Below are 14,084 nucleotides of genomic sequence, written 5' to 3'. Positions count from 1 at the left end.
ACTTTTATAAGTGGAAAATGTGTCAAATATATTTCAAAATATTTTAATATTTATATTTAAAAAATAGATTTACGAACATCTTTATAAAATATAAGAAACATCTTTTTTGAGCTACATGTTATATAAATATTTATACTTTATTAGAATATCACGAAATTTTTTATAACTATGCATTTTTTTAAACATTAATTTATCAGCAAACAGTAATATTATTTATACAGATTTTCTGTGGAATAGTTGATATTATTTTAGCATAAGTTTTGATTGAATGTAAATTAAAGAATTGTAAACATCTTCATGCATATTTAAATTGAAAGGTATCTTTTTTTATATAAAAGTAATTAAATACTTATTTTTAATTAAATTATTTTGTTTTTATATAAAAACAATAAATTTCTCTAATAATTAATTACTGTTAAGAATATAATAGGTAAGATAAAAAAATATTCTTTTCTGACACAGATGATTTACGTATCTTTAATTGTTTGATATGAAATATTCTTGACAATTGTTGTCTACGTATGTGTGAGAGTTATTTCAAGATGCATAATCGACACTACAGTCTCTCTGCGAGAATTTCACGGCTGTTATGGCCGATATTCTGTCACCGTGTATCCACCAATTGACTTAATGATCCGAGTGAATCTATTCTCGATGCAGGACCTAAGTGCATACACGAGGTAACATATTGGATGCTCACACGGTTAACAAGCATCTGAGCAAACAATCTCCAACAGCCTTGACAAAGCAGCTGTGACCCTTGCAATTGGAAAGCTTCAACATTTCGGAAATGCAAACGTGAAAGAGTAGAATACGTTCAGTTTTTTAAACAATAATCTTTTTCACATATAATTTGATAAAAAATAAAACGTAAATCCGCGTCAACGTGAGATTAATACTGATAAATTATTACAATTCACAATGCACGTAATATGTAATACGTATACTTATATTCTATATTTATTCGTATCACGATTTAAAAACACAAAACTTGATTCTTTTTACATTTTTATTGCCTCTAAACATGTTAACGTATCTTTATTGAAGCATTTATAATTATATATATATATATATATACATATATATATATATATATATATATATATATATATAATTTATATTTTAAATATATATTTTAACAATAAAAAATTAAAATATTGTACAGTGATTTTAAATGTATAGTTATATTATCTAAAAGATATATTCTGACAATGTGGATGTATATATATGTATGTGATAGGATAGATATAATACATACATTACACGATTATTACATTAAAATATAAATGATGCTATATTATGAAGTTTATCGTTATAAAATCTGTATCAAATATCTTGTATAATACAATTTGCCATTAAAAATAATAATAATTATCCCTATTTAAAAAAAATAATTTTATAAAAAAATCTTGTATACCGTGAATGATATTAATTGTGTGAAGACAGAATAATTGAGATAATTGAGATATGATTCTGAAAAGGCTTTTATAATATTTAAGCGATAAAAATATTGATTTGGTTATACTGAAACACTTGTGCGTAATCTACCCAATGAATCACACACCAGAATAGGAATGTGCACATGTACATGTAAATAATGTTTGTATAATATTTCAAACACATCTATAATATCTATTATAAATCTAATTAAAATAATTATCGCAACTATATACTAAAAATATCGATCTATGTCTATGCTAATATTTTCAAAATGTTTTAAATACGACAAAAAATTAAATTAATTTTCTTTGTAATTATTAAATCTCTACATTTTTCTTTTTACATATAGGTAAAATATAAATTATTAATATTTTATGTACATTATATTGAAATTATTCAATATATAATATCAAAAATTGTATTCTTAATTTTTTTAATAGAACATGTGTTATAATACACTCATATGTGAATTATGACGTGAATCATATTTACTAAAATAACCTTTAGAGTGTATCTTTCCAGAACACGGTGATACATCAACGGTGTAATCATGATAAGTCTCGCGATAAGCGATTATTGCGTGTATTTAAGCGCCGATCGTCCGTTGTGTCGACAGAACTCGAGTAACCGAGTTACCTGCAGTGATATCACGCGATTTTCGAGTACGGAATAAGCCAAAACATGTCGGCACAAAAATACATAATCAGTCTGGCTTTTATAGTCGCCGTTTTTTTGGCTATTAACACCGTACCCATTAATGGTGCCATCAGTCAGTATGCCGCCGCCGCCAACAAGTCAAATCATCTGATCGTCGGCTACAGAGTGCCTGGTGACAGACTTGTACTCAGGCAGAATATTGTCAAGGAATCTTCCTGGATGAGGGTCGTCACAGAAGAAAGAACCTTCAATGTGTCGTCATGGGAACGCATCACTATGATTCAATCGCTTGACCAGAAGACAAACGGCAATGGTGCTTCTGCCAGTCTCCTTAAAGGTGGACCCGGCTTTTTCAATGTTACCATTAGATACAAGAGTCAGAGAGGTCACGGCATCAACCACGTCATGGAAATTTACGCACGTTAATCTTAGTGGAAACAGCTAATACTTTAATATGATGCTTCTTGAATACGATCGCACACATCCACGTACACACATACAAGAGAAGTAAAATGACTATGCAGGCTGCTATGTGTCAACCTTATATATGCTGAATTATTTATTCTTGTAACACTGATATCACTGATATTGCTGCTAAAATGTCTCTGCATATTCTTTGTTATTCATTTTCTTCTTTTTAGTCTTGATTGATATTTTGTATATTCAACACCAATAAATATTAGCATAATTGATGCAATTGTATGTTTTCTTTCAAATACCTAAACTTATTATTACCATTATACTTAGTTCCTTCGCTCACTACATGTCTGTAGATGTCACTTAAGTCGCCAGTTGCGAGCGTTTCTTTACCTTTGTCTCACATTGCACGTTAGTCCGTTTCATTAATCCAGTTAGTCCTGTGTTTTCTTCTCTCATATAATCACACAGTATTGTGTTTGACATCCTGTGTAGTTTTGTTCTTTCTCAATATTATATATATAATATATATATATATATATATATATATTTAATATATGTAAAATATATAATTTATATTTTAAATATATGTTTTAACACATTGATAAATTCAAATATTGTGCAGTGGTTTTAAATGTACGGTTATTATCGGTCTAAAAGATATATTCTGACAATGTGAATGTGTATGCATGTGATAGGATAGATATAATACATACATTATACGATTATTACATTAAAATATCAATGATCATATATTATAAAGTTCATTGTTATAAAATCTGTATCAAATATCTTATATATATAACATGATTTATTATTAAAAATAATTATTATACCTATCTAAAAGATATTAATTTTATAATAAAATATCTTGTATATATCGTGAATGATATTATTTGTGAAAACAGAATAAGATAATTGAGATATGATTTTAAAAAGACTTTTATAATATTTGAGCGATAAAAATATTTATTTGGTTATATTGAAACACTTCTGCATAATCTACCCAATGAATCACACACCAGGATAGAAATGTGCACGTGTGCGTGCAAATCATGTTTGTAATATTTCAAACACATCTATATTATTTATTATAAATCTATAATTAAAATAATTATTGCAACTATACACTAAAAATATCGATGTATATGTCTATGCCAATATTTTCTAAATGTTTCAAATACGACAAAAAATTAAATTAATTTTTTTTGTAATTATTAAGTCTCTACATTTTTCTCTTTACGTATATAGGTAAAATATAAATTATTGATAATGTACATAATATTGAAATTATACAATATATTAAAAATTCCTAATTTTTTTTTAATAGAGTATGTATATTACACATTCATATATGTGTATTATGACGTGAATCATATTGATCAAATTAATTTTTAGAGTGTATCTTCCCAGAACACGGTGATATATCAACGATGTAATCATGATAAGTCTCGCGATAAGCGATTATTGCGAGTATTTAAACGCCGATCGCCCGCTGTGTTAACAGAAGTCGAGTAACCTGCAGTGATATCACGCGATTTTCGAGTACGGAATAAGCCAACATGTCGGCACAAAAATACATAATCGGTCTGGCTTTTATAGTCGCCGTTTTTTTGGCTATAAACACCGTACCCACTGATGGTGCCATCGGTCAGTATGCCGCCGCCGCCAACAAGTCAAATAATCTGATCGTCGGCTACAGAGTGCCTGGTGACAGACTTGTACTTAGGAGAAATATTTTCAAGCCATCTTCCTGGATGAAGGTCATCATTCTGGAGCAGACTTTCAATGTCTCGTCATGGGAACGCATCACTATGATTCAATCGCTTGATCAGATGACAAATGGCAAAGGTGCTTTCGCCAGTCTTCTTAAAGGTGGACCCGGCTTTACCAATGTTACTCTTAGGTTCACGAGTCAGAGAAACAACAGCATCAGCCATATCGTGAATATTTACGCACATTAATCTTAGTGGAAACAGCTAATATTTTGATTGGTATGATACTTCTTGAATACGATCGCACACACGCACGTACACACATACAGAAAAAGTAAAATAATTATGCAGGCTGCTATGTGTCAACTTTATATATCCTGAATTATATATTCTTATAACACTGATATCACTGATATTGCCGCTAAAATGTTTTTCTGCGTATTCTTTGTTATTCATTTTCTTCTCTTTGGTCTCAATTGTTTGACATTTTGTATATTCAACTCCAATAAATATCAGCATAATTGATGCAATTGTATGTTTTCTTTCAAATACCTAAAATTATTATGATTATATTTAGTTCTTTTGCTCACTAAATGTCTGTAAATGTGACTTAAATCGGCAGTTGCGCTTCTTTATCTTTGTCTCACATCGTACGTTAGTTCGTTCCGTTAATCAGTTAGTCTTGTGTTCTTTTCTCTCATATAATTATACGAGTACAGTATTGTGTTTGACATCGTGCGTAGTTCTCTTCCTTCTCAATATTATATTATTGTATTATATATAATAAAGTCTCTGCTTTTCTTGTACAACTCAATAAGTGTGTTTTATTACGTCCAGTCGTAATACTTATAGTCTCTCAAAAAAATTATATAATTACAATATGCATAAATTACTTTTGTATATGATAAATAACATATGTAATATAAAAAAACGTCATGTAGCAAAATTTATCCTTTGTAAAGTAATCTTTAACTTGAAATTATAACAATTTCACACTCTTCTGTTTGCCGATCAAATACGTTGGACAATTTACCTTTATTATACGCGTCTCAATTACTTTCTACTATTTTCGCCATTATCGATTGTATTCTCGATACAAGACATAATGAATAAGTGTGAGAATGCGAGCGCTAAGAAAAAATGAAGAACAAGTGTCGATAATAATGCAATTAGCGTTGCGAAGCGAAACGCGACAGCGATCCGGAATAAAAACGGACCGCGAAGAATCTACTTGCGGAATGTCTTTCTTGTATGAGCTAATCAAGTATCCGCCCTCTTCTTCCCGAGACTCGATAATTTCCACCCTTTTTTCTCCTTTCCGCTTCCTCGAGATGGAATCTCCGCTTGCTGGAGATTCGAGGGGATCGTTTCCGAAGAAGAACCGCGCGACTTTGGGGTTGAAGAGAAGAGGGAATACGGGGATGCGAGGAGGAACATCTTCTATTTCCAAGGCTTACGTACAAAGTACGTTTTGCGCATGCATGCATGGCGGCACGAAGTAGGAACAACCGACTGGAAAATTGTTGTCGCTTCGTGGCGCATTCTAACACGGTGATATCCCGGGAGTGGAGGAACTTCGAATCGAGTTGAGGACCACTGGAAATTGGTGGCGGTATTTCAAGCTTGCGAACGACCATTTCGTTAACCTACTTATTCTATCCTCCCTCTGTGTTTCCCCGCGCGTTGCTCGCGGAGCTACATCGGAATATCTAGTTTGTCCGTAGTTTCCGTTTCTGAAAACTACGCACGCGGAAAAGAGATGGCGTAATTCGCGGCTCATTGATTGGATTTTAATAGATTTTAATGGCCACCGTCAATCGGTGGCGTGCGAATCACCCTCTCGACGAACCTCTGTTTCCGATGTATAAGCGAAGTTATCAGCTACTTCGAATACTCGAAACGTATAGAGCACACCACCGAGTACCGTCACGCTGTCCTAGTTCTGTCACGAACGAAGACAGGATACGAAGGGATTATATTTGTGGACTAGACAGACGCATGTGCAATTTTTATATGTGAAAATTGAGGCCGGGACAAGATTATAAGCGTAACACTCGAGCAATTTTGTTTATGGAAAACCGCGCGCGTTGATCACTTATCAAGAAAAATGTTTATAGAAATTATTGATTTGCGTATTTTATATGAAAAATTACGTAAAGATTGATGGCAAATTTTGCCCATTTTTGGGACCTCAAGTTTCAAACTTTTTTTCATAGCAAATAGTAGGACTATTAGATGAAATATATTAATCCTAGTAAAATTTCAAAATGAGCTTTCACTTCTTCATATCTAAAGAACCGTGCCTATGCTCATCTTGAAATTTCTCTGGAATTAATGTCTCATGATATAATACTATTTGGCATAAAAAAGTTTGAAATTTGAGGTCCCAAAATTTGACCCTATAAAATGGGCAAAAAAAAAAACAGATCTTTTTGACATCACTTTTTTTGTAAAAAAAATTACACGTTTATTTTGAATAATGAGTTGAAATGCTTTTCGCGAACAGATAAAGACGGTTGCCGTCATATAAGCAAACAGTAGTCAGGTGTTTAGCATAATGAAAACAGTGATAAGTATGTTTATACTTTGTACATGTTATGATACACATGTATATGTATATTGTATAGACGTGTAGAGGATAGTTATAATCTTCTTTAGGCAAATGCTTGATATTTATTTAACTGCATAAATGGGGTCATTTTTTTTATCGTCAATTAAAAAAAAATAAAATTCGTCGACTCATAATCATGAACAATATAGCTGAACACTTAACATATTCGTGTCAAGATTGACGCGTCTATTTGTGTAATGCAAAGTGATACAAAGAGTCTACAAATCTATAACTATAGCTTATAAAAGCTTTATGACACTTGGAATTTTTTTCTAGTGCGAATCAGTATTTAGAATTCTAAATATGGCACGTATAGATTTGCATTATGTTGCGATTGTTCTGATAAAAAAAAACGAGGTCTAAGATTCTATATCTGACTACTCGGGAGTATAAAATCGGATTGTCCTGGGAATTGCGACATATGGGATGGTGCATAAGGCAAGTAGCATTATTTCCGTTATAATGACATAAAAATAGGAACAACTTATAAACGAACGCTATATTTATTCTGTGACGTATGTACATGCAAAGTACGCGCATACTTGTCGATCGACTCTAGAGCTTCTCTTTCAAGTACTGCTGCCATCCTCTTTTGTCGCGATGTCGATCGACACTGAGTCATCGTGTATACATTATTTCGAGATATACAAGTAGAGAGCACGTTTATCTCGTCTTCTTATTCTCTTTATATAAATTAAAACTTGAAATGTCTTTTTTAAGAAAAGTACTATTATCTACGTTGTGAAATTCGGCTTTAGATAAAATTATTTAAAGCCCCGCTTTGCAGATTTTGTTTTTATTAAAGCGTGTTGAGTAGGGATCTTCATTTATACATATATTTTCGAATAAAATTCTACACAGGATAAGATTCAGAACAACAGTCTCTACAATGCTTAACCCAAACCAGGATTATCGTATAATGCATAATCGATGATAAACGTCGGAGCTTTGCGAGTTGCTCGTGTGTGGCTTGTAAAATTACATAAAATTGTTCTCCCCTGCGAGTGCGTGGCTGTGATAAGGAGAGAGCTCGTGCCTCGTAAAATGCGAATGCATAAAAAATATAGCTGACCGCATCTGGCAACCGGCCGTGATGCAAGGGCGTAAGGATTGCAACCCGTAAAGCTGTCGCGAGCGCGTTCGGTTATTGCTTATAAAGTTGCGCGACTGTGACGAACACGTGTACGAAAACCAGAATTGGATGGACAACCCGATGACAGGGACCGAGCGAGAACGAATGAAAGCGTGTTTGCATGAGCATGGTTACAAAAGAGCCGCACGTCAATCCGAAACCGCAGCGGCCATTATCGGGCAATTTTAAACGAAACGCCGTAGTGTTATGACTCGCGCGCTTTAGATTCTGCAGTCGTCAAACAAAGCATCCCAGCAGCGGTTCGGCTCTTGGAATCCGTACAAACTGAGTGTTGCTATACACACGACAACAAAGGGCTGCGGTAAAACGCGTTTTTCGAAAAAGTGCCCACCACGTTAAAAATTAAAAGCAGAATGCAAAGGGATTTAATGCAATAACGGCTTATGTCATGTGTGTGTGGGTAAAATGCGTGTGTGCATGTATGTGTGTGTGTGTGCTAATATATACATAAATAAAATTATCATACATATTATAATGATACAGCTTTTCTCCGCGTAAGATATATGCACGCTTATATTTTTTTTCCACCTCGCAATATACGTAATTGAATATTGCATTTTAAGACAACGAACGCGATGGATTTCAGTAAAGGGAGAAGAAGGAATGTCATAAGTCGGCGGCATATGCTTCTTGAGGCAATGCATGTGTAATGCAAGTCAGTCGGAATCGCAAGCGTTACGCAGCAACTCTCGAACGAAATGGTTCTAATGGATTGACCAACTGACTTGCGTTTTTCGTTTGAAACCTTCTGCGAGTCATTTGAAATCCCATGTAAAAGCTGATGAGTTTAAAGCGCTGTGCGTGTCAGAGTTAAATGCATTCCGCTGACAAGCCATACGCTCCTTCCTTCGTGAAACGCATTGTTATGTAGCATACAACTTGAATTATTATGGATTTCTGCTATGAGTATCGTAATTATTATTTCCCTGAAGTTTTATAAATGTCCATAGAATTTTCAATTAATTATTACGTTATAGATATATGTGATGCTGCGAGCACGCTTCAGATATATAAATATATATATATATATATATACTATCGCTCAAAAGTACTTGCCCACCTTTAATTTAAGAGAAAACTCGAAAACTAAACTTGTGTCTATTGCCTTTCATCGATGTTTATTGTTTATGGGCTAACAGAAAGTTGTTCTCAATAGTTATATTATCAATATCACTTCATGTTTACTAACAGATAGCTACAAAGTCAAATAAGGTATTTTTAACTTTTTTTTTAAAATGAGTACTTTTTAAGTTTTTATTACAGAGATGTGTGTTTCAAATGTGTTTGGAATTTTTTTGTTTATTCGATATTTTAGAATGTAGCGAATATAGATTTGCGTCAGTTATCTGCTGCCATTTGAACAGACATCTTTCAACGCATATTTTGCAAAAATAGTGTTTTTTTTCTTCCACGTAATATTAAAATGGTAAAAAAAGAATTATCTGAAGAGAAAAGAGGCATAATTGTCGGACTTTATAAGGCCGGAAAGAGTAATAGACAAATTTTATAGTCATATTCATAGTTATTAATTTATAGTCATTTATAATAATTATTTTATAGTCATTTATAGTCATTATTTTATAGTCATTTATAGTCATTATTTTATAGTCATTTATAGTCATTTAAACACAATTTACCTATAGGTGGGCAAATACTTTTGAGCAGTAGTGTATATATTTCGTTAATATTTTGATTAATTCCGCGACATTTGTGTATTAACATTATTCGATGTCAAAAGCATACAAATAGGAATATAAAAAAGCGAGAAATTATGCTTAGATCTTGGATAATTATGCTGGAATTTCACGTCTCGCATTTAGTTTGCAATTCTGTCGGTTCTAAGTCCTTTGATATCAAAGCTGCTGATTGGCCACAAATGCAAGATCAGAGATTCGAACATCGGCAGGGTCGGCATGTGGATCAACCGTAGGTGTCCTATGCGGTCAGCTCGTTAACCGGTATGAACTACACATCAGCTGAGTGATCTCTGTCTGCTTATATAGGAAACGTGATTGACTAATACCCTTTGATGGTAGATTCCTTGACGTAACGTCTAATTATACTTAATCATATTTTGATGCAAATTATTAATTTGACGACTTGATATGTATATCAGGACTCAGGGAAATATAATTTTACTTTTTTCCGCGCAACGGTAATACATCAATCAAGTATAGACATAAAATCGATACCGAATATATTTTTTTTTCTAGCACGTTTAAAACGTGGCACACAAAATTACTTATTTGTTGCAAAATATTTAATTTATACCTTATGTATACATATGTACGATTAAATTATTACGCATGTGTACATTTATGCTAATGTATGCAGATTTAAGGGGATCCTAAACGTCCTTGAGAATTCTGTTGTTTTTTTCCTGTTTTATCGACAAAATATGAGGTTAGATAAATGATAAATCTATTTATTAGCTATACGGATTGTTTTTTATCTGAAATTAGACCAGGCCGAATTTGGCATTGGATAAAGGAATATAAGTGAATGTTTAGATATCAATTTGGAAGCCTAGTAAACAAGAATAATTCATCCTACATTTTGGTGCCCACATGAAAATGTAGACTGAGTTATTCTCGTTTACTAAGTTTCCAAATTGATATCTAAACATTCACTTATATTTCTTTATCCAATGTCAAATTCGACCTGGTCTAATTTCAGATAAAAACAATCCGTATAACCAATAAATAAATTTATAGTTTATCTAACCTCACATTTTGTCGATAAAACAGGAAAAAAACAATAGACTTCTCAAGAGCGTTTAAAATCCTCTTAATGCATAACAAAATGGATGGAAATTATATTTGGTAAGTGATCGCTCGAAATGTCAGCGATTTTTCTTACATTCGTACTCGCGACTAGAGATACGTCTGTAGCAGATAAGCGGAAAGATACTGGAAAGAAAAATTAAAAGAAGATCAGCGTTCCGAGAGTACGCGAATTTTTCAACATCAAACATTCAGAAGGAGCGGGATGAGGAAGTAGGGTAACCAGTTTAAAAGCCCAGGGTACTTTAACACCCGGGCGTACTACTCGGTTTCTCTCTCTCTCTCTCTCTTTTCTCTCGTCTCTGAAAAATCTTTTTATTCTAACCGTACATTTGTATGTACTCATACATATGTACGAGCATAGCGCACAGTAGCACAGTCGCACTTTATTGAGCGAATTTCATTCTCGTTTATAGTTATGACCCTCGCGCGTAAGAGATACAAGGAAGAAGTATATCATAGACGTAGAAATCTATAGAGCGCTTATAATAATTCATGCCATCTTCGGTTGTGTGGAAGCTAAAGTGGAGCGATAGAGATCAATTATAACACTCACGTATTCTTCTTTTGTTATATCTTTCTCTTTAACTTCGAAAAATGTATAAAAGAGACACGGATGAAAAATTGCCATTGAGATAAAATTCTTCTTATAATAACGTTACTATTTTATACCGAGTTTTTTGAGCTACTTTGAAACGTTATGCTTAATACAGTTTAATTTTGTAAAGATAAAATTTGAAAATACGCTATATGTTGAAATGAGGTTGAAGATGTGTCTACAAAGCGATGTGATCTATTTTAAGAGAAATTTCAAATTCCGGTTTTTAGGTATTTTTAGAATAAAAAGCTCATATATATCTTGTATCCTCAACTATGCTGTCGCAGTAATAATTTTCTCTTTTATTAATGTCATTATGTTTAAACGATTGTTCCTCTGGGTAATTTCCAGTTTTTCTTATAGTTCATCTTGCGCGTGGTATCAATCTACACTATGCGACATGGAGCCATGAAAATTTTTATTTCCTTCGTGGTAACATGACATTACCGTCAGCGCTGAATTGCAATGTACGTTGCGTTCGAGAAATAGCGTGACATATCGTACGAGACTTAGGAAAGGTAAAAGGACGGAAAGTGGTAGGCGTTTGAGATACGTAGGTAGATGAACTATAGGAGAAGATAATTGTCGCGGGATATAAGAGTTTCATGCCAATGAATATTTCCGTGACATTTAAACGATGTGTTATATTGACTTAAGGAAAAGTTGACTTTCAAGTAGAACCAACATAATTGAATAGTAAATATATTCTTTTGTGTGATGTATTTATTGAACAAATATTCTAATCTGTCATCACAGAATTACTATAGCTTTATGAAAATATAAAAGAGGACAGAGAATATATTTGGTAATATCAAATTATGCTTAAAATATACTAATTGAGTCAATGTAATATATAAAAAATATTTAAAGTAAATAAAAGAATATATTTTTTAAGCAAAAAATTTGGATGATTAAATTTATCAGTATCAAAATTTAGTATTAAATAATAATTACGTTATTTTCTACATATTTAAATTCTCTGTTTACTCACGGTTAAGAGATGAATATAAATATTATTTCCAAGCTTTCATCTTTTTCAAAGTAAATCACGTATTTTTGTTTGTGGTATCAAGTTATATCAGTTGTGCAGAAAAAGGTGGTCCCATCTTCAAAGAGGCAGGAAAACAGATTGCGAATGACGTCTGACATACATGAACGTATTTGCGTATGAGGAAGGGTCGGCTCGTAATTTCTCGGACTGGTTAGTGGAAGAGTCTCTCATAGAGCAAGCCGGATAGTCCGTGTCGCGGAGAGTGTAGATGTACGAAACAGTATCGATCCGCGCATTAAATATTTAATTCGCAGGAAGAAGTTCAATACACAGACGAGGATGGTTGTCTTTTGAAGACAGGTCGAACAAACGAAAGCGAACACGAAAGGAACGAGCGAGGTAGCACGCAATTCTACCCGTCTCCTTGGCGTTCATCGAGAAATGGGTGGACTTTCATTATTTAGAGCACTCGGCAAAAAATTGCGATCGTCGACATGTCGTTTCTATCGATCGCAGTTTGCCAACATGAGTCATCTAAGATTGTCGTGTTGACTTTCGAGAAGTAGAACATAAAAAAGTTTCCACGATTTTTTGGTTTTTAGAAAGAGCTAAACATTTCTTAAATTTTCATATTTTTCAAAAGAGAGGAGAAAAGAATTTTTAGGAGAGAATTTTCTCTTATTGTTAGAGTTTATCCTGAAAATCATAATCATGGGACATTATAATATTGTAAGAATTTTATAAGAGTTTCTCTGATTAATATTTACACAATAAAAAATATTAACATGTACATTTTATTAAAAAAATATTAATATATGTACATAGTAAATTTTACTATATACATAATGAAATTAATCAAACATACTTTTTATATCTTATTGTGGTAGATATTAATATTTTTTATTGTAAAAATATAATCATGATTTTCAGGCTAAATTCTACGAGAAAATTCTCTCTGTGTATAATATATACCTCTTTTCAAATAATATATACCTCTTTTCAAGAAAAATTTACTTTAATTCTGAATAATGTTTCAATCTTAGATAATTATTTCAAAAAGTGTTCTAAATTATTGATTAAAATTAAAAAGTTATATAGCAATTTTCATATAATAAAAACAAAATGTTACAATAAAAAAATATCAATATGTTATATTTTCGAGCATCTGTTTTCTTTAATTGAACTTTTAATTACTAGAATTATTTTCAAAACGTATCAAGAAAATTGTAGTTTTTTTATAAAACAATCGAATCTATTAATTAAAACCAAATTTTGGAAATAATATGTAATAGAGGTTTTAAAGTGCATATTTAAATTTGAACTATTTATAAATCAAAATCAAATAAACTCAGCAAGATTCTTTAGATTCTTTTTATAAGCATATTAGTAATTTCCGGTAAAATCTTTAAGCGGGAATAGTTAATGAAATAGAGAAATGCCGTTCTTTTAATAAAACTTATGTGCTTAGTTTCAAAAAATTTTCATCTTACTACATGGAAAAAAATTAACCATCATAGTTAAATTTTGTGCTTATATTACAATCTGAAATTTAATTATCATTTCTAAATTTTAGCTATGGTAACTAATATTTTTCAGCTATAGTTTAATAGAAAATGTTACAAAAATATTAGTTGTCATAGCCAAAATTTAGGCATAACTAAATCTCTTTAAAATAAAGACAACTAAAATTTATCTATAATAGCTAATTTATTCCGTGTA

The 14,084-nt window shown here is 32.0% G+C and overlaps 1 protein-coding gene and 1 pseudogene across 1 annotated transcript; both read left to right on the top strand.

Annotated features, from left to right (window-relative positions):
- The first annotated feature begins 2,046 nt into the window (after positions 1–2,046).
- On the top strand, positions 2,047–2,794 carry LOC114944751 (putative salivary secreted peptide). The gene has a single exon (XM_029320788.2). It carries the CDS (start codon positions 2,122–2,124, stop codon positions 2,521–2,523), a length of 402 nt encoding a protein of 133 aa, XP_029176621.1. The 5' UTR covers positions 2,047–2,121; the 3' UTR covers positions 2,524–2,794.
- Positions 2,795–4,006: 1,212 nt separating this feature from the next.
- On the top strand, positions 4,007–4,759 carry LOC114944752 (putative salivary secreted peptide pseudogene; annotated as a pseudogene).
- The last annotated feature ends 9,325 nt before the right edge of the window (positions 4,760–14,084 follow it).

This window comes from Nylanderia fulva, unplaced genomic scaffold (genome assembly GCF_048542155.1).
Source record: "Nylanderia fulva isolate GAGA-0341 unplaced genomic scaffold, ASM4854215v1 Scaffold24, whole genome shotgun sequence".
Taxonomy (NCBI): domain Eukaryota; kingdom Metazoa; phylum Arthropoda; class Insecta; order Hymenoptera; family Formicidae; genus Nylanderia; species Nylanderia fulva.
This window is presented reverse-complemented; position numbering and strand designations above follow the sequence as displayed.

Coding starts and splice junctions, on each gene's coding strand:
- LOC114944751 (XM_029320788.2), top strand. CDS start 2,122: ATGTCGGCACAAAAATACATAATCAGTCTGGCTTTTATAGTCGCCGTT.